This window comes from Mobula birostris, chromosome 9 (genome assembly GCF_030028105.1).
Source record: "Mobula birostris isolate sMobBir1 chromosome 9, sMobBir1.hap1, whole genome shotgun sequence".
Lineage (NCBI taxonomy): Eukaryota > Metazoa > Chordata > Chondrichthyes > Myliobatiformes > Myliobatidae > Mobula > Mobula birostris.
The window spans coordinates 146,031,308-146,057,066 of record NC_092378.1 but is presented as its reverse complement, the minus strand read 5'-3'; the positions used below and the strand labels follow the sequence as shown (position 1 = coordinate 146,057,066).

The 25,759-nt window shown below is 43.0% G+C and overlaps 1 protein-coding gene across 2 annotated transcripts in view; it reads left to right on the top strand.

Annotated features, from left to right (window-relative positions):
* Nucleotides 1–25,759, top strand: part of LOC140203162 (ras-related protein Rab-26-like) — a 486,870-nt gene that overhangs the window by 273,930 nt on the left and 187,181 nt on the right. For both annotated transcript variants that reach the window (XM_072269061.1, XM_072269062.1), the window contains 2 exons: nt 4,750–4,791; nt 13,330–13,396. In XM_072269061.1, coding sequence (XP_072125162.1) covers nt 4,750–4,791; nt 13,330–13,396 — 109 coding nt within the window. The remainder of the gene's footprint in view (nt 1–4,749; nt 4,792–13,329; nt 13,397–25,759) is intronic.

Below are 25,759 nucleotides of genomic sequence, written 5' to 3'. Positions count from 1 at the left end.
CTCTCAAACTTCTGTGTCTTTCTCCAGGATACCAAATTGAGAATGGGATATCACTTTCTCTGTGCCTGAGAGACCATTTATCTTTAGTTTGTAAAGGAGAAAAAGGGGAGAAATAATTGCTTAGCATCCTTTCCTATCTGTGGAACGCAGACTCTTCCCTCAACTTGAAGCAATGCATTTAATATGGGTAACAGAGATTTACCTGGTACATGCAGAATAGGAATAGGACACTCTGTCCATCTAGTCCATGCTAGTATTTATGCTAGCATCACTGCAGAGAGTTGTATGTGTCCAGGACAAAGAAGGGGGCAGGAAAATCATAGTGGACACATACAATCCTGCAAACTACTTTTTTCCAAAAGCTCCCTTCTGGAAAGCACTATGAGGCTATTAAAACTGAAACTTCACACTATTTTAAAAGTTTCTTTCACAGTCAGATTATCTAATCAACCATTCTAGCTAGCTCCCCCCCCATCCCCTCTATCTATTACCCCTGTCACTACTCTGCACTGTAAATATTCTAAACCACTTTTTAAATGCTTTTTACATTGTAAATATATGTTGTTTTGCATATATACACTTCCAATTCCCTATCTGTCCTTTAACCTCTAACTTTAATTTTTTTATTGATGTATTTTTATTTATATATTATTCTTTTTTTGATACTTCTTTATTGTTGTGAATTGTTAAATGTTATTCTTTGTTGCATATTGTGCCCAGACCACCTCAACATGGCAAATTCCTAATACATGTAAATCTTTCTTTCTTTCTTTCTTTAGAGATTCAACGTGGTTTGGGCACTTTCAGCCCTTCAAGTCATGCTGCCCAGAAACCCCTGATAACGCTGATTTAACCCTAACCTAATTGCAGGACAACTTACAATGGCCATTTAATCTACCCGAATGTCTTTGGACTGTGGGAGGGGACTGGAGAACCCGGGAAATCCTACGCATTCCACGGGAAAGACGTACAGACTTCTTATAGAGGATGCCGGAATTGACCTCTGAATTTTGATCCCCAGAGCGGTAATGTCATCATGCTAACAGCTACACTGCTGTGGCACCCAAATCTATATGGTGAATGAAGTTGATCCGTGATTCTTAATCCGACATGTGGGCCTCTTCCCACCCTTTATTCCACCCCAGTAGTATTAACTCCTATTCTATTTGTCCATACATTTGCAATGTTCACCTTCCCCTTGACATAAGTCCGTCTTTCAGGAAAGATGTAAATAAGGTTGAAAGAGTACAGATAAAATTTGCAGGGATGTTGCCGGAACTGGAGGACCTGAGTTATAAGGAAAGATTGAATAGGCCAGGACTTTATTCCTTGGAATGTAGAAGATTAGGAGGATATTTGATGTGTAAATAAATTATAAGGGAGTATAGATAGGGTAAATGCAAACAGGCTTTTTCCTCTGAGGTTGGGTGCCACTACAACTAGAGGTCATAGGTTGAAGGTGAAAGGTGAAAAGTTTAAGGGGAACATGAAGGGAAACTTCTTCACTCAGAGGGTATTGAGGGTGTGGAATGAGCTACCAAAGCAAAGGGTACATGCGAGTTCGATTTCAGCATTTAAGAGAAGTTTGATAGGTACATGGATGGTGGAAGTATGGATGGGAGGAGTGTGGTCCCGGTGCAAGTCGGTGGTACTAGGCAGTTTAAATGGTTCAGCATAGACTAGATGGGCCAATGGGCCTGTTTCTGTGCTGTACGTTTCTATGATGCTTTCCCATCATTCTCATTATCCTTAAAGAAACTTTACTTCAATTCCCAGTTAGATCTGCCAGTGACTCACCTATCAGTTCGCTAATGAAAAATTATGCAAATTCGACTCTCCAGCTTAATGGTGCAAATGCTATTCTTCATTCGGGTTAATTTGCAAAGCAGGTCTGCTGTAACTTGTGCTATTATTTAATGGGATTTAAATGAATATTTATTCTGATCTCATCTGTGACAACGAGTGAATGGTTTGCACTGAAACTGTTTCTCTGCAACTGTCATAAAAATAAATACGACCACAGTCACAAATAAATTATTCGGATCTTTACAACAATCTGTTTATGTATCTGCACCAACGAGTATTTGCAAGGCAGTATTTAATGGAGCCTGGACATAATCAAAGGTAGGCAGTGTTAGATCAATGGTGCGTCAGGCACTGCTTTAGCAGGTCTAGCGAGGCAGTCTAAAATTAACTTCTCATTCATGAAACCCCATTGATTAAATGTCTGGTTAAGAAAGTAGAATCTCCCGTCAGGCACCAAAATGTCAATAATCAGAATTGGCAAATGGTGTCGATGTAACTGTTACCATGGCCCACAATCTCTGTTGTACACACCCACCGACTCTCTGACAGCACGGAATCATAACCGCAAGAGGTTCTGCAGATGCTGGAAATGTAGAGTAACGTATCTAACACGCACACACACACACACACACACACACACACACACACACACACACACACAATACACAATACTGGAGGAACTCAGCAGGTCAGGCAGCTTCTATGGAGAGGAATAGAGTCGAGTCAGGTGCCAATGAGGGTTCCTGGCCTGAACCGTGGATGATTTATTGGCTCTCCCTAATCCATTTGGGGAAAATGGTAGTGAGAAACCATCTATTGTACGGTATCCTTGGATTCAGTCCCAGCAATGATGAAGAGTCCCGGCCAGAAACATCAATTCTTTATTCCTCTCCATGTATCCTGCCTGACATGCTGAGCTCCTTCAGCATTTTACAGTCATTAGAAAAGTACAGCACAGAAACAGGCCTTTCAGCCCATCTAGTTCATGCCAAACCATTTAATCTGCCTGCTCCCATGAATCTGTGCTGGGACTGTAGCCCTCCATACCCCTACTAACCATGTACCTACCCAAACTTCTCCTAAACATTGAAACTGAGCTCTCATGTACCACTTGTACTGGCAGCACGTTCCATACTCTTACAACCCTCTGAGTGAAGAAGTTTTCCCTCATTTTCCCCTTAAACTTATCACCTTTCACTCTTTAACCCATGACCTACTCAACCTCAGTGGAAAAAGCTTGCTTGCCTTTACCCTACATATATCTCTCATAATTTTGTATACCTCTATCAAATTTCCCCTCAATCTTCTACGTTCCAAGAAATAAAGTCCTAACCTATTCAATTTTTTCTTAAAACTCAGGTTCTCCAGTCCTGGCAACATCTTTGTAAATTTTCTCTGTACTCTCTCAACCTTATTTACATCTTTCTCGTAGGTAGGTGACTAAAACTGTACACAATACTCCAAATTAGGCCTCACTAATGTCATATACAACTTCAACATAACATCCCATCTCCTGTACTCAGTACTTTGATTTATAAAGGCCAATGTGACAAAAGCTATCTTTAAGACCCTATCTACCTGTGACAAATTATGGATCGTATTCCCAGATCCCTTTGTTCTACTGCACTCCTCAGTGCCCTACCATTCAATGTGTAAGACCTACCTTGGTTGTCCTACCAAAGAGCAACACCTCACCCTTGTCTACGTTAAATTCCATCTGCCATTTTTCAGCCCATTTTTCCAGCTGATCCAGAGATCCAGATCCCACTGTAAGCTCTGATAGACTTCTTTGCTGTCCACCCCCAATCTTCCTGATCAAGTTAACCACATCATCATCCAGATCGTTAATATGGATGGCATACAACAACAGACCAAGCACTGATCCCTGTGGCACACCACTAGTCACAGGCCTCCAGTTAGAGGCTATCATCTGGCTTCTCCCACAAAGCCAATGTCTAATCCAAGTTACTAGCATATTTACATTTTTTGTGTGTTTTGGTTATGAAGCAGGGAAACTGACCCTTTGATCCAACACATCCATGCCAATCAAGATGCCCATCTGTGATAATCCCATTTTACAGCATTTGGCCGATATCCCTCTAATTCCTTCGCTCTCTATGTACCTGTCCAAATGCTTTTTAAACACTGTTATTGTACCCACAACTTGATCCATATGCCCACTACACTCCACATGAAAAGTATTGGCAGCAATTCCTGTTTTTAGTTTAAGTTTCCCATGTGGAGTACTGTGTTCAGTTCAGGTCACCTCATAAACATGTACAGCTGTCTTACTTGCTGCAATTCTGGTTACTTCATTACATGTATGGTTGCCTTATGTACTGAGTATTTCTAGTATTTTTTTTAACTCAATCCCTTACTGTATTGTAGTATAATACAATGGTGGAATGATAAAGATTGGGAATGTAGACAGAGCATAGAAGATAAAGCTAAAGATTAAAGATTAATTTTATTTGTCACGTGTGCGTTGAAAAGCTGCAGTGAAATGTGCCATTTGTGTCTAATCAAATCAGTGGGGATTATACTGAGCAGTCCGCAAATGTCACCATGCTTCCAGTGTCAACATTGTATGCCCGCAACTCACCCTAACCATACATCTTCAGAATGTGGGAGGAAACCAGAGCACTCGGAGGAAACTCACACGCCCATGGGGAGAACATACCAACTCCTTACAGACATCAGTGGGAGTCGAGACTCAGTTGGTAATTGCTGGCACTCGAGCCGCCCTCTGGGTCAATGGAATTTATGGAGATAGGAGGCTGAATCTTCACTGGGTGTCTGGTCAATCAATAAATCTGGGGCTCTGTCTTCATTATCAATGAGAAACAGTAACTGGGCTCTTCCTGTATCATTTGCAATGCTACTTTGAGATGGAAAAGGCTTCTGAAAGCTGCATTTCTCACACTCTCCCTTTCTTTATTTCAGAACAAAGTGTTAAACGTAGATGGAGTGAAGGTTAAGCTACAGGTAAGTCAGTCATCCAACCTGGTATACAACGCACTTCTAACTCATGGGGGAACAGATGTGCGAGGCTTCACAATAAAATAGTTTCTTTTGACCTTGTTTATGTACAGTTTCTCGTGATTCTATTGTCTTTATTTTCTTTTCCTGTAAATGCCTGCAAGAGAATGAATCTCAAGAAAGTGTATGGTGACGTATATGTCCTTTGATTAGGCATCACCCAGAAGCCCACTAACTGATGCTGATGGATGCAGTCCCTGCCTCACATAAATGAGGGGGATCACATAAAAGCAAGGGGCAGACGATGGTGTAACAGTTAGTGTCAAGCTTTTTCCTTGTGTGGGAGAGCTTTTAGAATGGAAAATCCATTTCACTGGAGCAGTTCTGCACCCTCGACTTCAAAAGTCCGGGTCCAGTGGTACCCATCACAAATGTCACAAGCTGGGCTCTTCCTTCTTTGCAATGGGTGACCATGTTGTCTTCTATGCCTTGTCATGCTGACGCAAGGCAACAGATTTCATGACAAGTGCTGGTTATTAAACCTGATTCTGGTTTCTGGTGAGTTTCAAAGACATAGGGGTTAGGGGTGGTAGGTTGTGACCTCGCTTTGTTGGTACCAGAAGCATTGTGATGCTGGCAGATTTGTTGCAGGCAAAGTATTTCAGAGCATGCTTCCACATACATGAGACAAATAAAGCTAATCTAAAAAATAATCTGTGTTTTAAATGTCAGCCGATTTCTCTGTAAGTCAGAAACATCCATGCTCAATAGCTGCTTATCCAGTATCGCTGAACATACAGCTTGTGTGATTCTTTTACTCAGAATCAGAGACAGGTTTACTAACAGTGACACAGGTTGTGAAATATGTTCCGACCATTCTAATCGGCTGCATCACTGTCTGCTGTGGGGATGTGGGGGGAGGCTACTGTATGTCATCAAAGTAAACTGCAGAGAGTTGTAAGCTCAGCTCCATCATGGGCACGAGCCTCCACAGCGTCCAGGAGCGATGCGTCAAAAAGGCGGCCACATCATTAAGGGCCCCCATCACCGAGGACATGCCCTGACCATCAGGAAGGAGGTACCAAAGCCTGAAGGCACACACTCAACGATTCAGGAACAGCTTCCTCCCTTCTAACATCTGATTTCTGAATGGACATTGAATCCATGAGCACTACCTCAACACTTTTATTTTTGCACTACATATCTCATTTAACTATTATATATATATATTATATATTTACTGTGATTCACATTTTTTTCTGTATTATTATGTATTGCATTGTACTGCTGCCACAAAGACAACAAATTTCACGAACTATCCGGTGATGCTAAACCTGATTCTGAAATTTGTTGTTTTGTGGCAGCAGTACAGTGCAATAGATAAAAATTTACACTGCAATAATAAAAAGACAGAGAATATAAATAAATAGTGCAAAAAAGAAAATAAAATAGCCAGGTAGTGTTCATGAGTTGATGGACCATTCAGAAACCTGATAGCAGAGACAAAGAAGCTGTTCCTCAAAGTTCAAAGTAAATTTACTATCAAAGTACATTTATGTCACCATATACTACCTGAGATTCATTTTCTTGCAGGCCTTCACAGTAGAGCACAGAAATAATGAACATAGGATCAATGAAGAACTGCACACAAAGACTGCCAAGCCAGCAATGTGCAAAAGTTGACAAACTGTGCAAATACAAAAAAAATAACTATCATAAATAATACTGAGAACATGGGTAGCAAGAGTCCTTGAAAGTGAGTCCATAAGTTGTGGTATCAGCTTAGTGTTGAGTTGAGTGAAATTATCCATGCTAGTTCAGCAGCCTGCCTGTTGAAGGGTATGAACTGAAATATTGAGTGGGGGTCTTCAGACTCCTGTACCTCCTTGATGGTAGTAATGAGAATAGGGCATATCCGAGACAGTGAGGATCCCTAAAGATGAATGCTGCCTTTCTGAAGCGTTCAGTTATTGATTAATCTCCTTAACATCATAATTAAACTAAAGGAATATATACTGTAGTCATTAATAAGCACTGAACCATTTTATTATTATAGCCATCTTGAAAAATGCTTGAAAAATGTATGGAAGAATTTGCATAAATTCAGTTTTCTGTAACCTGTTTCTTTAGAGAGTCTCTTGCAGCTTAAGGAAGTGAATATTTCTTTAGTGAGTCTCTTGTGGCTTGGAGAAGAAAGTGTTCTTTACTTTGACCTGAGGTGTGCTTAAACAAAGTAAAGTCAGATGCTTCCTATTTGTCATGTCCCTTAAATCAAAGGAGCTTGGAAATGAGATTAACATAATCGCTTTGTATGTGAATTCTTGATTACTTATATAGTTCTACTGTGAAGGCTAATCCTGACTAACTCTTATCCCTATTCAAAGGCTATAGTGTTTCTCATTTGAGGCTGTGCCAATTATTTTAAATGAGCATTACAGAATCCCTTAGCCGTCTTTTTAAAGCTGTCTCCTTGTTTTGTTGCGGTCACTGTTCCTCAGTCAATAACACTGAAGTGTGTTACCTGACCAATTCAAGATTCAAGGTAAGATGTATTATCAGAGTCCATACATGTTACCGCGTGCAACCCAGTGGGCATACTTAGCAAATCTTGCGAGACCATGGATCTGCGCCTGGAAAGTCTTCACTCTCCAGGGCGCAGGCCTGGGCAGCGTTGTCTGGAAGACCGGCAGTTGCCCATGCTGCAGGTCTCCCCTCTCCACGACACCAATGTTGTCCAAGGGAAGGGCATTAGGACCCATACAGCTTGGCACCGATGTCATCGCAGAGCAATGTGTGATTAAGTGCCTTGCTCAAGGACACAACATGCTGCCTCAGCTGGGGATCGAACTAGTAACCTTCAGATCACTAGTTCAATGCCTTAACCACTTGGCCATGTGCCCATGTATATATATATATACACACACACACATATTAAAAAAACAATAAATAATGAGCATACAATAACAAGATAAAGAGTACTTAAAGTGAGACGACCAGCTGTGGGAACACCGGAAATAGAATGTGCCGTTATCTTCTTTTGTTCAAGGGCTGGTAGGTTGAGTGGTAGTAACTGTTCTTGAACCTGGTGGTGTGAAGTCCTGAGGCTCCTGTACCTTCTACCACATAGCAGCAGTGAGAAAAGAGCACGGCCTGATGGTGAAGATCTCTGATGATGGATGCTGCATTTCATGTAGATGTGCTCAGTGATTGGGAGGGCTGTACTGGGCCAAATCCACTGCCTTTTGTAGGATTTTCCACTCAAAGACATTGGTGTTCCCATACCAGGCTGGAATGCAGTCAGTCAGTACACATTCCACCGCACATCTATAGAAAGTTTGCCAAGTGTTTTTGATGACGTCGAATCTCCGCAGACTCCTGAGGAAGTAGAAGTGCTGTCACGCTTCCTTTGCAATTATATTTATATGATGGGTCCAGGACAGGTCCTCTGAGATAATGACACCCAGGAATTTGAAGTTACTGATCCTCTGATTACTGGCTCTTGGGTCTCTGATTTCCCTCTCCTGAAGTCTACAATCAGTTCCTCGGTCTTATTGACATTGAGTGAGAAGTTATTGTTATTACACCACTCGGCCAAATTTTCAATCTCCCTCCTGTGTACTGATTCATCACCATCTTTGATACAGCCCACAACAAACTTGTATATGGTGTTGGAGCTGTACTTAGCCACAAAGTCAAGGTGTAAAGGGAGCTAAGCACATATCCCTGTTGTGTTCCTGTGCTGATGGAGATTGTGGAGGAGATGTTTTTGCCAATCTGAAGTGTCTAAGGTCTACAAGTGAGGAAATCCAGGATCCAATTGCACACGGGGTATTGAGGCCCTGGTCTTTGAGCTTACTGATTAGTTTTGAAGGGATGATGGTATTAAATGCTGAGCTGTAATTGATAAAGAGCATCCTGATGTATGCACCTTTGCTATCTAGACGTTCCAAGGTTGTGTAGGGAGTCAATGAGATGGCATCTGCTGTAGACCTGTTGCTTCAGTAGGTGAATTGAAGTGGATCCAAGTCATCACTCAGTCAGGAGCTGATAAGCTTTAACACCAGCCTCTCAAAACACTTCATTGCTGTGGATGTGAGTGCCAAGCAGGATCTCATGGTGGCTATCTATTTCAATTTGACTTCCATTTCCACTCCAACATATCTGTCCCTGATCTCCTCTCCTGCCATGATGAAGCCAAATTCAGCCTGGAGAATCAACACAAACAAAATGCTGGAGGAACTCAGCAGGTCAGGCAACATCTATGGAAAAGAATAAACAGTCTACATTTCGGGCTGAGCCCCTCCAGCATTTTGTGTGTGTTGCTTTGGACTTCCAGCACCTGCAGATTATCTTGTGTTTGTAATGGAGAAGCAACACCTCAAACTCTGTCTGGGAACCTCCAATCTGGTGGCGCGGACATCGATTTCTCTAACTTCCAGTAATTTTGGTAGGCGAGGAGAATGGGAAATGAGGCCCTCGTGGCTCTTCCCACAAATGTGGTATATTGCCCCATACTTGGCATCTTGCGGTTTGTGCTTTGGAGGTGTTGCATCAGATTAACGCAAGTGCTCACGTGGCACTGCCTTCATCTGCAAAGAGTTGTGGACACAGAGCACGTCAGGAGCCCAGACTCACCTCTATTGATTCTGTTTGCAATTCTCACTGCCTCAGTAAAGCAGCCAGCATAATTAAAGACCCCACCCACCCCAGACATACTCTCTTCTCTCACCACTGTGACGACAGACCAAATTATCAGAAGATTGATGCCGATAAGAGGACAATGGGGGAACATTCAGAAATGTTAATGAGAGACGAGAGGGATTAACAAAAAGAAGACACAGTTCCGAGTATTGTCAGGGACCAGTTGCTTTGAACCCTGAACTGTTTGAAGTTTGATGGACAGGCGATACCCCAGCAGGGGGATAAAAAGGGACAGGTTCGCTAAGACACCATCACACATGACACCACGAGGTAACGAGACCCTGGAAGCGGTATGCCCCCACAAGTTGGTGGGAGTTTTGGAGGTCTGACGCCAGACCAGCCATAGACGCACAAGGTGGAAAGGTGCGGTCGGACGGGAACCCAGTGTGTGTGTCCGCCCTTGCCTGGGCGCCGGGTTCACCGCAGAAGAACGATCGTATCTGGAATGGAGCGGTCACTGTCGGTGACCTCAGAAGACATTACAAAGGGCTCGCCCGAAAGCTAACTGCGAGGAATATCGAAGGTCTGTTTGGAATCCGATTTGCATATTCATTCATTCTCTCTCTCTCTCTCTCTCTCTCTCTCTCTCTCTCTCCAACGGCACGAAGGCGATTACTGCAAACTGAAACTGAACTGAACTCTGTGTCACTTGTGACTGATCATTTTACCCCTAGACTGCGATAGGGCTTGATTGATCCTATTATCCTAGTTCTGTGTACATGTGTGTTTATTCATTGCTAACCTGTGGCATTTATATCCTTATGATTAGAATACTGTGTTGCTTATTTCTTTAATAAAACTTCCTTAGTTCTAGTAATCCAGACTCCAATTAAGTGGTCCATTTCTGCTGGTTTGGCAACCCAGCTATGGGGTACGTAACACCACCCATTGGACAGAAGATTCAAAAGCCTGAAAGCACCCTACCAGGTGCAAGGACAGCTTCAAACTCACTGTTATGAGTCTACTGAGTGGACCTCTTGTACGATAATGTGATACTTGGTCAATCTCATTATGGCCTTACATCTCATTATCTGCCTGCACTACACTTTCTGTATAACAGTAACACTATATTCTGCATTCTGTTACTGTTTTCCCTTGTACTACCTTAATGTGATGAAATACATGGTAAATGGTAGGGCATTGAAGAATGCAGTAGAGCAGAGGGATCTAAGAATAATGGTGCATAGTTCCCTGAAGGTGGAATCTCGTGGATAGGGTGGTGAAGAAAGCTTTTGGTGTGCTGGCCTTTATTAATCACAGCATTGAATATAGGAGTTAGGATGTAATGTTGAAATTGTACAAGGCATTGGTATGGCCAAATTTGGAGTATTGTGTACAGTTCTGGTCATCGAATTATAGGAAAGATGTCAACAAAATTGAGAGAGTACAGAGAAGATTTACTAGAATGTTACCTGGGTTTCATCTCCTAAGTTACAGAGAAAGGTTGAACAAGTTGGGTCTTTATTCTTTGGAGAGTAGAAGGTTGAGGGGCGACTTGATAGAGGTGTTTAACATTATGAGGGGAATAGATAGAGTTGGCGTGGATAGGCTTTTTCCATTGAGAATGGGGGAGATTCAAACAAGAGGACATGATTTGAGAGTTAAAGGGAAAAAGTTTAGGAGTAACATGAGGGGGAACTTCTTTACTCAGAGAGTGGTAGCTGTGTGGAACGAGCTTCCAGCAGAAGTGGTTGAGGCGGGTTCGATGTTGTCGTTTAAAGTTAAACTGGACAACTATATGGACAGGAAAGGAATGGAGGGTTATGGGCTGAGTGCAGGTCGGTGGGACTAGGTGAGAGTAAGAGTTCGGCATGGGCTAGAAGGGCCGAGATGGCCTGTTTCCATGCTGTAATTGTTATATGGTTATAATCTGTGTGGATGCCAGGTGAAGCAAATCTGCCCCTCAGTGCATCTGACAATAATAAACCAATTTATCAAAATGAATCAAAATGATGTTTCAGGCCGAGACCCTTCTTCCTGTCTGGAAAGGAAGGGGAAAGATGCCAGAATAAAAAGTTGGGGAGTGGAGAAGGAGACTAGCTAGAAGGTGATGCTGAAGCCAGGTGGACAGGAGGTAATCTGATGGAGAGGACAGTGGACCACCATAGGAAAAAGGGAAGGCTGGGAAGCACCAGGGTGAGGCGATAGGCAGGCAAGAAGTGGAAAGAGGCCAGGGTGGAAAACAGAAGAAGGGAGAGGAGGGGTTTCTTTAATTTTATTTTTTTTAGGCATCTGCTAGTCTCATGAGACCATGGATTTGCGCCTTGGAAGGTTTCCAAGGCACAGGCCTGGGTAAGGTTGTATGGAAGACCAGTAGTTGCCCATGCTGCAAGTCTCCTCTGTCTACGCCACCAATGTTGTCCAAGGGAAGGGCACTAGGACCCATACAGCTTGGCACCAGTGTCGTCGCAGAGCAATGTGTGGTTAAGTGCCTTGCTCAAGGACACAACACGCTGCCTCAGCCAAGGCTCGAACTAGCGACCTTCAAATCACCAGACGAACACCTTAACCAGTTGGCCACGTGCCAACACAATTTTATTATTATCAATATTAATGTATGTTGATTTCACCGTTGTAAGACGAAAATTAAGTCCCAATATATTTCAAAAGCTGAGTCAAAGACTAATGGGAGATCTGATAAAAGTTTTAAAAACTATGAGAGGTGTAGATAAGGTAAACAGCCAGAGTCTTTCTCCCAGAGTAGAAATGTTGAATAGCAGAGGGCACAGGTAAAAGGCGAAAAGGGATAAGTTTAAAGAGGATGTGCGGGGTGAGTTTTTTACGCAGAGGATCATGGGTGCCTGGACTGGATGCCTGGGAAGTGGTGGAAGCAGATAGAAAAGTGGCATTTAAGATGGTTTCAGACAGGCAGACGAATGCAGGGATATCATTGTCCAGAATCCTCACCACCCAGGTCATGCTCTCTTCTCACTGCTGCCATCGGGAAGAATGTACAGGAACCTTAGGACCCACACCACCAGGTTCAGGAATAAGTAACCATCAAGCTCCTGACCCAGTGTGGATAACTTCACTCACCTCAACTCTGAACTGATCCACAACCTATGCACTCTCTTTCAAGGGCTCTCAGTATTATTTATTTATCTATTTATTTGCACAGTTTTCAGTTTTTTGCCCTTTGTTTGTTTGCCAGTCTTTGTTTGTCTATAGATTCTCGTTGATTCTATTTTTTTTTTGTTCTATTTTGAATGCTGGCAAGAGAATTGCAGGCCGAAGAGCCTGTTTCTGTGCTGTACTGTTTGAAAATGATTCTCGGGGTAGTATATGGTGATATGTACATAGTTGAATAATAAATTTACATTGAACTTTGAACTGTGGATGTGGATTATGGGGAGGCAGAAGGGATAGGCATCATGCTTGGTGCTGATACGGGTTGAAGAGCTGCACTGTATATTCTAAAGATGTGGCTTAGGAGGGCATGAGATCGGTTCTCCTCTCAAGCTACTGTCTCTGTGCTCGATAGCTGTTTGGTCGGCCTGATTAGACAAATAGCAATCTGTGACTGCACCGTCTTCATTCCGAGGATGTGACCCTACAGACAGGAGGAGCCGCTGCCAAAGATGTAAAGACATAATCTCACAGAAATTCTCCACTGGTGACCTACACCGACAGTGTGGCATTGATTTATCATTCACATTTTGTCTGCGGCTGTGCCATTCTGCTTCCTGGTCATGTATCTGACGGCCCGCTCATACACGTTCTTATCTAAAGTAACACAATCTGATGTGTGGGAAATTGAATTTCCTTCAAACTGATGAGAGGCACGCTGACATCTCGACAGGAGGTGTAACAAGAATAACTCACGGCTTTGTTTTCTTGTTCCAGATCTGGGACACTGCCGGCCAGGAGAGATTTCGCAGCGTAACTCATGCCTATTACCGAGACGCCCACGGTAAGCGATGTATAGAGTCATAGAGCACTACAGTGCAGGAACAGGCCCTTTGGCCCATCTAGTCTGTGCCGGACTATTATTCTGCCTAGTCCCGTCGACCTGCACCTGGACTATAGCACACTCCATGTCCGCCCCTATCCAAAATTTCCCCTAAACATTAAAATCAAACCCGCATGCGCCACTTGTGTTGGCAGCTCCTTCCACACTCTGAGTGAAGAAGTTCCCTTTAAAAATCCCCTTAAGGTTCCTTATGTTCCTCTTAAAATTCACCTTAAAGTTCCTCACGTTCCCTTTAAAATTTTCCCTTTTACCCTTAGGCGTGCCCTTTTCTCACTGTTACCATCAGGTAGGAGGTACAGAAGCCTGAAGACACACACTCAGTGATTCAGGAGCAGCTCCTTCCCCTCTGCCATCCGATTCCTAAATGGACATTGAAACCATGAACACTACCTCACTTTTTTAATATATATTATTTCAGTTTTTTGCATGATTTTTAGTCTATTCAATATATGTATACTTTAATTGATTTACTTATGTATTTATTATTATTATTGTTATTATATTTTTTCTTCTTCTTCTATATTATGTATTGCTTTGAACTTTTGCTGCAAAGTTAGCAGATTTCACAACACGTGCCAGTGATAATAAACCTGATTCTGATTCTGATTGTGATAAGCCATGACCTCATCCTATCTCAGTGGAAAAAGACTGCTTGTGTTTACCTTGTCTATAAACATATAAGCATATAACAACACACATCAAAGTTGCTGGTGAACACAGCAGGCCAGGCAGCATCTCTAGGAAGAGGTACAGTCGATGTTTCAGGCCGAGACCCTTCGCCAGGACTAACTGAAGGAAGAGTGAGTAAGGGATTTGAAAGTTGGAGGGGGAGGGGGGAGATCCAAAATGATAGGAGAAGACAGGAGGGGGAGGGATGGAGCCAAGAGCTGGACAGGTGATTGGCAAAAGGGGATACGAGAGGATCATGGGACAGGAGGTCCGAGAAGAAAGACGGTGGGGGGGGGGGGGCAACCCAGAGGATGGGCAAGAGGTATATTCAGAGGGACAGAGGGAGAAAATCCTTCAGTTAGTCCTGACGAAGGGTCTCGGCCTGAAACGTTCCTTCAGTTAGTCCTGACGAAGGGTCTCGGCCTGAAACGTCGACTGCACCTCTTCCTAGAGATGCTGCCTGGCCTGCTGCGTTCACCAGCAACTTTGATGTGTGTTGCTTGAATTTCCAGCATCTGCAGAATTCCTGTTGTAAGCATATAACAATTACAGCACGGAAACAGGCCATCTCGGCCCTTCTAGTCCATACTGAACTCTTACTCTCACCTAGTCCCACCGACCTGCACTCAGCCCATAACCCTCCATTCCTTTCCTGTCCATATATCTATCCAATTTAACTTTAAACGACAACATAGAACCTGCCTCAACCACTTCTGCTGGAAGCTCATTCCACACAGCTACCACTCTCTGAGTAAAGAAGTTCTCCCTCATGTTACCCCTAAACTTTTGCCTTTTAACTCTCTATACCCCTCATAATTTTGTAGACCTCCATTAAATCTCCTCTCAATCTTCTACGCTCCAGAGAATAAACTTTTGCTCAGATTTCACGACACATGCCGGTGATAATAAACCTGATTCTGATTCTGATTGTGATAAGCCATGACCTCATCCTATCTCAGTGGAAAAAGACTGCTTGTGTTTACCCTGTCTATACCCCTCATAGTTTTGTATAGCTCTATTAAATCTCCTCCCAATCTTCTACGCTCCAGAGAATAAAGTTCTAACCTATTCAACCTTTCCTAATAACTTGGATCCTCAAGTGCTGGCAACATCTACCTCCTGTGTGCTTGTTTCATGAAGTAGCAAGTTCCACGGTCATTGAGTAAAGAGGTTCTCATGATTTTTTTTAAAATACTTGTTCATGGCACAAGCTGTTGCTGGCAAGACTGTCTAATTTTCCACCCCTATCTGTCTCTGAGAAGGCAGTAAATAATCCATCATATTGTTGGGTCTGGAGACAGGTCTAAGCCTGACCAGGGTTAAAATGGAAACAATCTTTCCTCAAACATCGCCAGTGAGGCTGCTCACTGCTTTCACCACAGTCCTGTGACTTCATACAGCAGGACTTGGACAAATTAGAAGAAGGGGCAAAAAACTGGCAGGTCGAACCAAGTGTTTGGAAATGCTTGATAATGCATTTTGGCAAAAAAAACAATAGTGCAGACTGTTATCTAAATGGGGAGAATGTTGAAATATCAGAGGTGCAGAGGGACTTGGGAGACTCCCAGAAGGTTAATTTACAGGTTGAGTCTGTGGTAAAGAAGACAACTACAATGTTGGCATTTATTTCAAGGGGAATAGAATATAAAAGCAAAGAGATAATGCTGAGCCTTTATAAGACACTTGTCAGGCCACACTTGGAGTATTATCAACAATTTTGGGCCACATATCTTAGAAAGGATATGTTGTCATTGCAGAGATTCCAAAGGAGGTTTACGTGGATGATTCCGGGAATGAATGGGTTAACATATGAGGAGCGTTTGGCAGCTTTGGGCCTGTACTCATTGGAATTTAGAAGAATGCGAGGGGATCTCACTGAAACCTACCAAACTTTGAAAGGACTAGATAGGGTGGATGTGGAGAGGATGTTTCCTCTGATGGGGGTATCCAGAACTAGAGGGCACTGCCTCAAAGTTGAGGGGTGACCTTTTAGAACAGAAGTAAGGAGGAATTTTTTTTTGCCAGAGGGTAGTGAATCTGTGAAACACTCTGCCACAGACTGTGGTGAAGGCCAAGTCCGTGGGTATACAGTATTTAAGTTGATAGTTTCCTGATTGGTCAGGGTATCAAAGGATATGGTGAGAAGGCAGGTGTATGGGGTTGAGTGGGATCCGGAATCAGCCATGATGGAATGGGAGAATAGACACGATGGGCTGAATGGCCTAATTCTGCTCCAATGCCTTATGGTCTCATGGTTACGTTAGAATGTAAAAAATGACACCAAATGAACGCACATAATGTTATGCTGAACTAAATATTCCAAAATGACTTATTAAACTAATCCGTCTGCATGTGCATTATCTATATCCATCATTTGCTGCATGTTCATGTGGCAATCTAAGAGCCTTGTAATATCTTTATCTTATTTGACTCGACCACCATCCCTGGCAGCACATTCCAGGCACCCACCACTCTCTGTGTAAAAAAAAATAACTTGCACATCTCCTTTCAACTTTCTTTCTCTCACTTTCAATGAGAGCCTTCTAGTATTGGGCACCTCAACCCTGAGAAAAAAGATACCAGCTGTCTACCCTATCTACACCTCTCATAATCTTATAAGCCGATCATGTCTCCCTCAGTCTCACCGTTCCAGAAGAAACAACCCTACTTTGTCCAACAGCTTTAGTTTGTCTAATTTCATTGATCATAGTTTTTTTTTAATTCCTTGTTCCATGCTGTGGATTAGAACTTCTGTCTCTGAAGAGGAGGTCCAGATTTTTGAGTTCTAATCCAGTGACGAAACCACCATCCATAGATGCTTCAAAGAAAATGCACACAGAATCAACCTACCTAAGGACATAGCCATGTAGCAGTTTAAAGGAATTAGAATTTGTTTCTTATTGTTACATTTACCCTGTTGAATACTGTTGATACCTTATTAAGAATTGTCCATTAATATCTGCTATTCAGTGTAAACTTCATAAACTTGACCTTGACTGAATGTTTCTGCCATGACCAAAAACCTAACTTCAAGAACTCATCTCTCAGTGATCTGCTCTAGCTCCAGTGAAGCTTTGCCTTAATTTTTAAAGCCTCAACCTTGTTCTAAGACCCCCAGGGGCTTCCTGTCCTTCATATTCCTGTCCTCATCAACAGTTTTGAGATTGGGAGGTTTGAGAGTGCAAAGTACTGAGGAGTGAACATCACTACTAGCTGGACCTGCTTTGCTCATGTAGACACCTTGGCCACGAAAGCTCACCACCATCTCTACTTCATCAGGAGGCTGAAGAACTTCGACATATCCCAGTCTTGGCCTCACAATCTACCTTGTTATCACCACTAACATTTTGAGTTGTGTCGTATAATGTGGGTGATCATGACCTATGACCATGATTGTTCTTGGCAAATTTTTCTACAGAGGTGGTTTGCCATTGCTTCTGGGCAGTGTCTTTACAAGACAGGTGACCCCAGCCATCATCAATACTGTTCAGAGATTGTTTGCCTAGCGTCAGTGGTCGCATAACCAGGACTGGTGATATGCACCAGCTACTTATACGACCATCCACTGCCTGCTGCCATGGCTTCACATGACCCTGATCGGGGTGGGGCGGGACTAAGCAGGTGCTGCACCTAAGCAGGTGTTGGCGCATGGCCAAGTGGTTAAGGCGTTGGTCTAGTGATCTGAAGGTCGCTAGTTCGAGCCTCAGCTGAGGCAGCGTGTTGTGTCCTTGAGCAAGGTAGTTAACCACACATTGCTCTGCGACGACACCGGTGCCAAGCTGTATCGGCTCTAGTGCCCTTCCCTTGGACAACATCGGTGGCATGGAGAGGGGAGACTTGCAGCATGGGCAACTGCCGGTCTTCCACACAACCTTGTCCAGGCCTACGCCCTGGAAACCTTCCAAGGCGCAAATCCATGGTCTCACGAGACTAACGGATGCCTATAAAAAAACACCTTGGCCAAGGGTGACCTGCAGGCTAGTGAAGGGAAAGAGTGCCTTACACCTCCTTTGGAAGAGATATATTTCCACCCACCACCCAAACCTTCCTATAATCTTGCAATTTATTGTTTATTTGCACCTTATGTTAATGTCTGTAGCTGTTACTCTTAATTCTGTATTCTGTGATTATTTTACCTTGTTCTACCTCAATGCACAGTGTAATGATTTGATCTGTGTGAAGTTTGCAAGGCAAGCTTTTCCCTGTACCTTGGTATGTGTGACATTGGCAAACCAATTCCATTTCCAATTACTTTGGCCAGCTGCCTGCTCATGTCCTGATGTGGCTCAATATTATTTTTGTTTCTCTTCGAAGTATCTTGGAATGGGTTTTCTTTTACTCCATGAAGGTAAATTCCCAGATTACTCAATCGTCATCCAGAACTTCCAAGGTAAGTTCATTGCAGGTTGAAGAAACTTAAAATATGTTTGAAGGAAGTGAACAATACTGTGTCCAAAATCAATAAACCATAATAAAAATCAACAAGCTTTCAAGTCAGACGTCAAAAGCAATTTATATCAGAAGGATGTGCCTCGTCTTTGTTGAGAACATATGTTTTCGCTTGTTGTTTGATCCTCACTGTAGATAAATGAAAAGAATCATTTTAATGTCCTCGATATTGACCCACAGAGGCATCAAAGCTCTTTGATATTGTTATTATTTTCTCTTTTGTCTCTCTCTGGTCGACTTTATTCCTTGGCTTTCTCCCCGTTTCCAGTGAAAAAGTGCCACTTAGTTACTGCAAGGGATGGTGATCTGAAAGGTATCACAAGGGGGATGGAGTTTTTCGCTGTACCTCTGCAACCCGGCTGGTTTCCTTGGCTGCGTGCGTCTAGGCAATACACACGCCGGTCCCGCCAAACCCGTGAGATTGAGACGGCTCTCCCACCCCTAATCCTGGTTTGCGTGAATTTGCTACCCTGTTACAAAACTCAGAGCCAAGAAACAACAGACAGCATACTGCATACGATTAAAGGAATTAAATTTATGAATCTTAGCTACAGGGTTAGTAAAGAAAAGAAAGAAAAACCAAAATGGGCCTGTTATAATTAAACAGTCAAATGTGCACCATTTGGAGCTCAAGTCACTGATATTCAGTCGATCTTGCCGTCCGGTTCCATCAAAGCATGATCTTCCCACCGGGTCCTATCCTACGAACAGTTCTCTCCAGCGTCTTCGCTCTTCATCTCACGCCGAATAAACGACCTAGCTCACATGCCAAAGCGTCTGTTATCTCTCACCATAACCCAAACACTGCTTTTACAGAAAGACCATTATGTTACACCTCACTTTACACTCAGTGACCATTTTATTAGGTACAGCCGTACACCTGTACACCTGCTCATTAGTGCAAATATCCAGTCAGCCAATCATGTGGCATCATCTCAATGCATAAAAACATGCAGACATGGTCAAGAGGTTCAGTTGTTGTTCAAACCAAACATCAGAATGGGGAAGGAAAATTGTGATCTAAGTGACTTTGACTGGAGCGATTGTTGGTGCCTGATGGGGTGATTTGAGTATTTCAGAAACTGCTGATCTCCTGGAATTTTCACGCACAACAGTCTCTAGAGTTTTCAGAGAATGGTGTGAAAAACAAAAAAGCATCCAGTGAGTGGCAGTTCTGTGGGTGAAAGCACCTTGTTAATGAGAGGGGTCAGAGGAGAATGGCCAGACAGGTTCGAGCTGACAGGAAGGAGACAGTAATGCAAATAAACATCTGTTGTGTAGAAGGGCATCTCTGAACGCACAGCCTCTCGAACCTTGAAGTGGTTGGGCTACAGCAGCAGAAGACCACGTTCCACTCCTGCACCTAATAAAGTGACTACTGAGTGTATGTGACAGTGATAAACCAATCCCATCAAAGAAGGTAGAGAGGACGGATATAGTTGAGGTTGAAAGTGAATTGGAAAAGTATTAAAAGGGGAAAAAACAGTCAGCCATAGGGAAAGTAAGGGGAGCAGAAACTGTTAGGTTGCCATTAGTGTTGTCTGAAAAGAGGATGCTGGCCAAGTTGCATGTCATCTTGGACAATGTCTCCCATCCACTACATAATGTACTGGTTGGGCACAGGAGTACACTCAGCCAGAGACGCATTCCACTGAGATGCAGCACGGAGCGTCATAGGAAGTCATTCCGGCCTGTGGCCATCAAACTTTACAATTCCTCCCTTGGAGGGTCAGACACCCTGAGCCAATAGGCTAGTCCTGGACTTATTTCCTGGCATAATTTACATATTACTATTTAACTATTTATGATTTTATTACTATTTATTATTTATGGAGCAACTGTAACAAAAATTCAATTTCCCCCAGGATCAATAAAGTATGACTATGACTATAAAGATAAACTTTTCTTTACCTCCTGTTGGAGGAACTCAGCAGGTTAGGCAGTATCTATAGAGGGAAATGAAGAGTGGGCATTTCAGGTCAAGACTCCTCATCAAAGAAGTATCAGTAAAAATCCAATTCGATCTTCAACCATAGTGTCTGCCAGTCGAGTCTTCTTCATCGTTCCATCATGACTACTCTATTATCCTTCTGAACCCCATTCCCTGCCTTCTCCCCTTAACCTTTGATGCCTTTACTAATCAAGAACGCATCAACCTCTGCTTTAAATATACTCATTGACTCTGCCTCCATTGCCATCTGTGGCAATGAATTCCACAGATTCACCTCCCTTTGGCTAAAGAAATTCTTCCTTTGCTCTGTTCTAAAGGAACACCTTTCTATTCTGAGATGGTGCCCTCTGGTCCTAGACTCCCCCTCTATAGGAAGCAACCTCTCCACGCTCACTCTATCTAGGCCTCTCAATATTCAATAAGTTTCAATGAGATCCCCCTCCCCTTCATTCTTCTAAGCTCTGAGGACAGGCCCAGAGCTTCATCTAATGCTTCCCATATGTTAACCCTGTGTTGATTATTTTTGGATGACAAAGTTACTAATTTGAAGGTTGGAGGTCTGATATTTGCCATTCGGAGGCAGCCTGTCCTGGGGTTGGAGGCCAGCCTGTATGTGTGGTTGTGTGGCTTGGAGGGTAGGAAACAGGCTTGTTTTGTTTTGTTTTTGCTGCTCCTTGTGTTGTTATGCTGAACGTAGTGGGCATGTTATGTAGGCACCAGAATGTGTGGTGACCCTTGTGGACTGCCCCCAGTACATAGAACATAGAACAGGGACAGACCCATTGGCCCACAATGTTGTGTCAATCCAATTAATTTAGTAATCAAATGGCCAACTAAGCTAACGCCTTCTGCCTACACAATGTCCATATCCTTGCATTTCCCTCACATTCATGTGCCTATCTAAAAGTTTCTGTTAAATTTATATTTTCTCTGCAATTGTCAGCTTTTTCTATCTTGCTCTCATTTTCCAGCACTCTCCACATATTCTCTTCCCGAAATCATTGATTGAAACTCCACAGCCCTCTGGGGTGGAGTCATCCAGGGATTCACCTCCCTCCTTGCCCTTTACTCTGCAACGACAGTCCCTACTCTTCTCAGTTCCAGACTTTGGACAGTAGTTTGGTACAGCTGTTCCCTTTTGCACTATTATTTGAAACGTACAGTAGTTTTTATGTATTGAAACTGTAGTGCTGCTGCAAAACAACAAATTTTGTGACATACATGAGTGACTCTAAATCTGGTTCTGATATTTCACAGAATGCAATAGAACATTGCCGATATCGATAAAACAAGTATATACATAGAACATCGAACAAAGACTTGGGCTGAATCCCGACCACAGGTGCTGTCAGTGTGGAGTTTTCACGTTCACCCTGTGGCTGCTTGGGTTTCCTCTGGGTGCTCCAGTTTCTTCCTACAGCCTCAGGACCCACACCACCAGGTTCAGGAACAGTTATTACCTCTCAACCATCAGGTCCCACACCACCAGATTCAGGAACAGTTATTACCTCTCAACCGTCAGGACCCACACCACCTGATTCAGGAACAGTTATTACCTCTCAACCATCAGAACCCACACCACCAGATTCAGGAACAGTTATTACCTCTCAACCATCAGGACCCACACCACCAGATTCTGGAACAGTTATTACCTCTCAACCATCAGGCTTTTGAACCAGAGAGGATAACTTCACTCAACTTCACTTGTCCCATCACTGAAATGTTCCCACAGCTTATAGACTCACTTTCAAGGACTGTTCATCGCACATTCTCAATATTCATTGCTTGCTTGCTTGCTTATTTATTTATTCATTCATTCATTCATTCATTCATTCTTTCTTATTTTGTATTTGCGCAGTTTGTTGTCTTTTGCACTCTGGTCGAACACTCAAGTTGGGCGGACTTTCATTGACTCCATTATGGTTATTATTCTATAGATTTATTGAGTATGCCCTCCAGAAATTGAATCTCAGGGTTGTATATGGTGATATATATGTACTTTGATAATAAATTAACTCTGAATGTTGAAGTTCAGTCACTGAACTTGCTCCTACTGTGAGGCCCATTCCTTGTTTAGTTTGTTTAGAGATACAGGACGGTAACAGGTCCCTCCCGGCCCCGGTGAGCCTGTGCTGCCCAGTTACACCTGTGCGAGCAACTAGCCTACTAACCTCCTATTGTTGTTCGGTCATTAATTCGAGCCCGACTCTTCGTGACCTCATGGACACCTGCACCGCCAGCCTCCTTGTTGGGAACTGGAGCACCTGAAGGAAATCCACACAGTCACGTGGAGAACGTGAAAACTGCTTTAGATTAGGTTGGCTTTATTTATCGTGTGTACGTTGAAACATGCAGTGAAATGCTTCATTTGCATTAACTCAAATCAGCGAGGATTGTGCTGGACGCAGCCTTAGAGTGTTGCCATGCTTCCGGCATGAACGACTTACTGACTCTAACTGGTGTGCCTTTGCAATGTGGGATCAAACCGGAGCACCAGAGGAAACCTGGCCGTTCATGGGGAGAATGTAGCAAGTCCTTACAGTCAGTGGCAGAACTGAATCGGGGTTGCTGGTGCTGTTATAATGATATGCTGTTACGCTGCCGTGCAATCTATGCTGTATGAATCCTTTACTCTTCATACAAGGAAAACAGGCTCACTGAATTCACCCTATCGAACCTTTCAGGATACCCAGGACGAGTGAGGAGAGAGGTGGCAAATAGAACATAAGGCTGGGATAATTTTTACCCAGCCCAACAGATGGGAGGCGAATGGGATTGCGTGGGCTGTTGACTTTATACCCGGCCCAGTTGTGCACTTCCTTAAATATTGTGCAGAGGGTAATATTGTTCTTGGAGGGAATCCAGCATAAATTGTCTTTATTACTACCTCCTGAACACTGAGAAAACTGAAGTAATGGTAATATCAAAGAAACCTGATATCCCAAACTGTAGGATCGTATTGGGAAATGAAATCCTGAAACAAGTTCACAACTTCAAGTACCTTGGATCATGGGTAACATCTGACGGCAAATGCGAAACAGACATAAAAGCAAGAACAGCATTTACAAAAATGAGAAACATCCTAACGAACAAGAAAATAGCAATTAACATCCGCCTTAGAACTCTCAGCTGCTACATTGTTCCTATATTGATGTATGGCTGCGAGTCATGGACCATCACAAAAAAGAATCAATGCAGCAGAGATGTGGTTCCTCAGAAGAATGCTATGCATATCATATACGGACAGGATAACCAATGAAGGAGTTCTACAGAGAATGAGAACAGAACGTACATTACTTTAAAAAGATCAGAAAACAGCAATCAAAATTCTTTGGACACATCATGCGAAGAGAGTCATTAGAACATTTAGTTACAACTGGAAAGCTGGAAGGAAAAAGAATCAGAGGCAGACAAAGAATGGAAATGATAGATGGAATAACATCATGGTTAGAAACAGAGGAGGCAACAACTACAATTCGGAGGGTCAGAGACCGTGATGGATGGACAGGCATGATCGCCCACGCCGAACGGCAAGGCACCTGAATGATGAATGATGAATGATGATGGACACTGAGGACTAAATTATGGGGAGAGATGCTGGCAACTAAGGTTATAGAAGCTTCAAAGGAGATTTGTTTGAAGAGTTTAATTTACAGAAGAAAACTGAGTAGATGGAGAAAGAGGGAGCATCTGTTTCTGCGGGGTTGGGAGTGTATCCCAGTGGCCACTTTATTAGTTACCTCCTGTACCTAATAAAGTGGCCACTGAGTGTATGTTTGCAGTCTTCTGTTGCTGAAGCCCGTCCATTTCAAGGTTCGACGTGTTGTGTGTTCAGAGATGCTCCTTTGCACATCATGCTTGGCTATGTGGGTTACTGTCACTTTCCTGTCAGCTTGAACCAGTCTGGCCATTCGCCTCTGATCTCTCTCACTAACTAAGCATCCTTGCCCACAGAACTTCCTCCCACTGGATGTTTTTATTTGTTTATTGCACCATTCTCCGTAAACTGTAGAGACCGGTGCATGTGTACGTCCCAGATGATAAAGAGTTTCTGGGATACTCAAGCCCTCAAATTCTGGTACGGAGGGGTCACTACACAAAATCGGAAAAAGCTGCAGAAATTTGCAAACTCAGCCAACTCCCCCCTTCCCCAACTCCAACAATGAGGACACCTTCGAAAGGCGATGCCTCAAAAAGACAGCATCCAAGATTAAGGACCCCCATGGGCAAGGACGTGCTGTCTTTTCATTGCTACCATCAAGAAGGAGCCTGAAGAGACACACACAATGTTTCAGGAACAGCTTCAAAAACACTACCTCAGTTTTTTTTTGCTACTTATTTAATTTAGTTTTATATATAATAGTTTATAAGGGTAAGACTTCAGGAAGGGTTAAGATGAAGGAACACACACCAATCCTCATAGAGGGATCAGAAGTGGAGAGAGTGAGCAGCTTCAAGTTCTTGGGTGTCAAGATCTCTGAGGATCTAACCTGGTCCCAACCAATCGATGTAGTTATAAAGAAGGCAAGACAGTGGTTGTACTTTATTAGGAGTTGAAACGATTTGGCATGTCAACAACTACACTCAAAAACTTCTGTAGTTGCACCGTGGAGAGCATTCTGACAGGCTGCATCACTGCCTGGTATGGAGGGGCTACTGCACAGGACCGAAAGAAGTTGCAGGAGGTTGTAAATCTAGTCAGCTCCATCTTGGGCACTAGCCTACAAAGTACCCAGGACATCTTTAGGGAGTGGTGTCTCAGAAAGGCAGTGTCCATTATTAAGGACCTCCAGCACCCAGGGCATGCCCTTTTCTCACTGTTACCATCAGGTAGGAGGTACAGAAGCCTGAAGGCACACACTCAGTGATTCAGGAACAGCTTCTTCCCCTCTGCCATCTGATTCCTAAATGGACTTTGAAGCTTTGGACACTACCTCACTTTTTTAACATACAGTATTTCTGTTTTTGCATATTTTTAATAATCTATTCAATATATGTAATTGATTTACTTGTTTATTTATTATGTTTAATTTTAATTTTTTCTTTTTCTCTCTGCTAGATTATGTATTGCTTTGAACTGCTGCTGCTAAGCTAACAAATTTCACGTTACATTGCCTGTGATAATAAACCTGATTCTGATATATATATTTCTTAATGTAATTTATAGTTTTTATTTTTATGTATTGCAATCTACTGCTGCCACAAAACAACAAATTTGACTTCATTTGCCACTG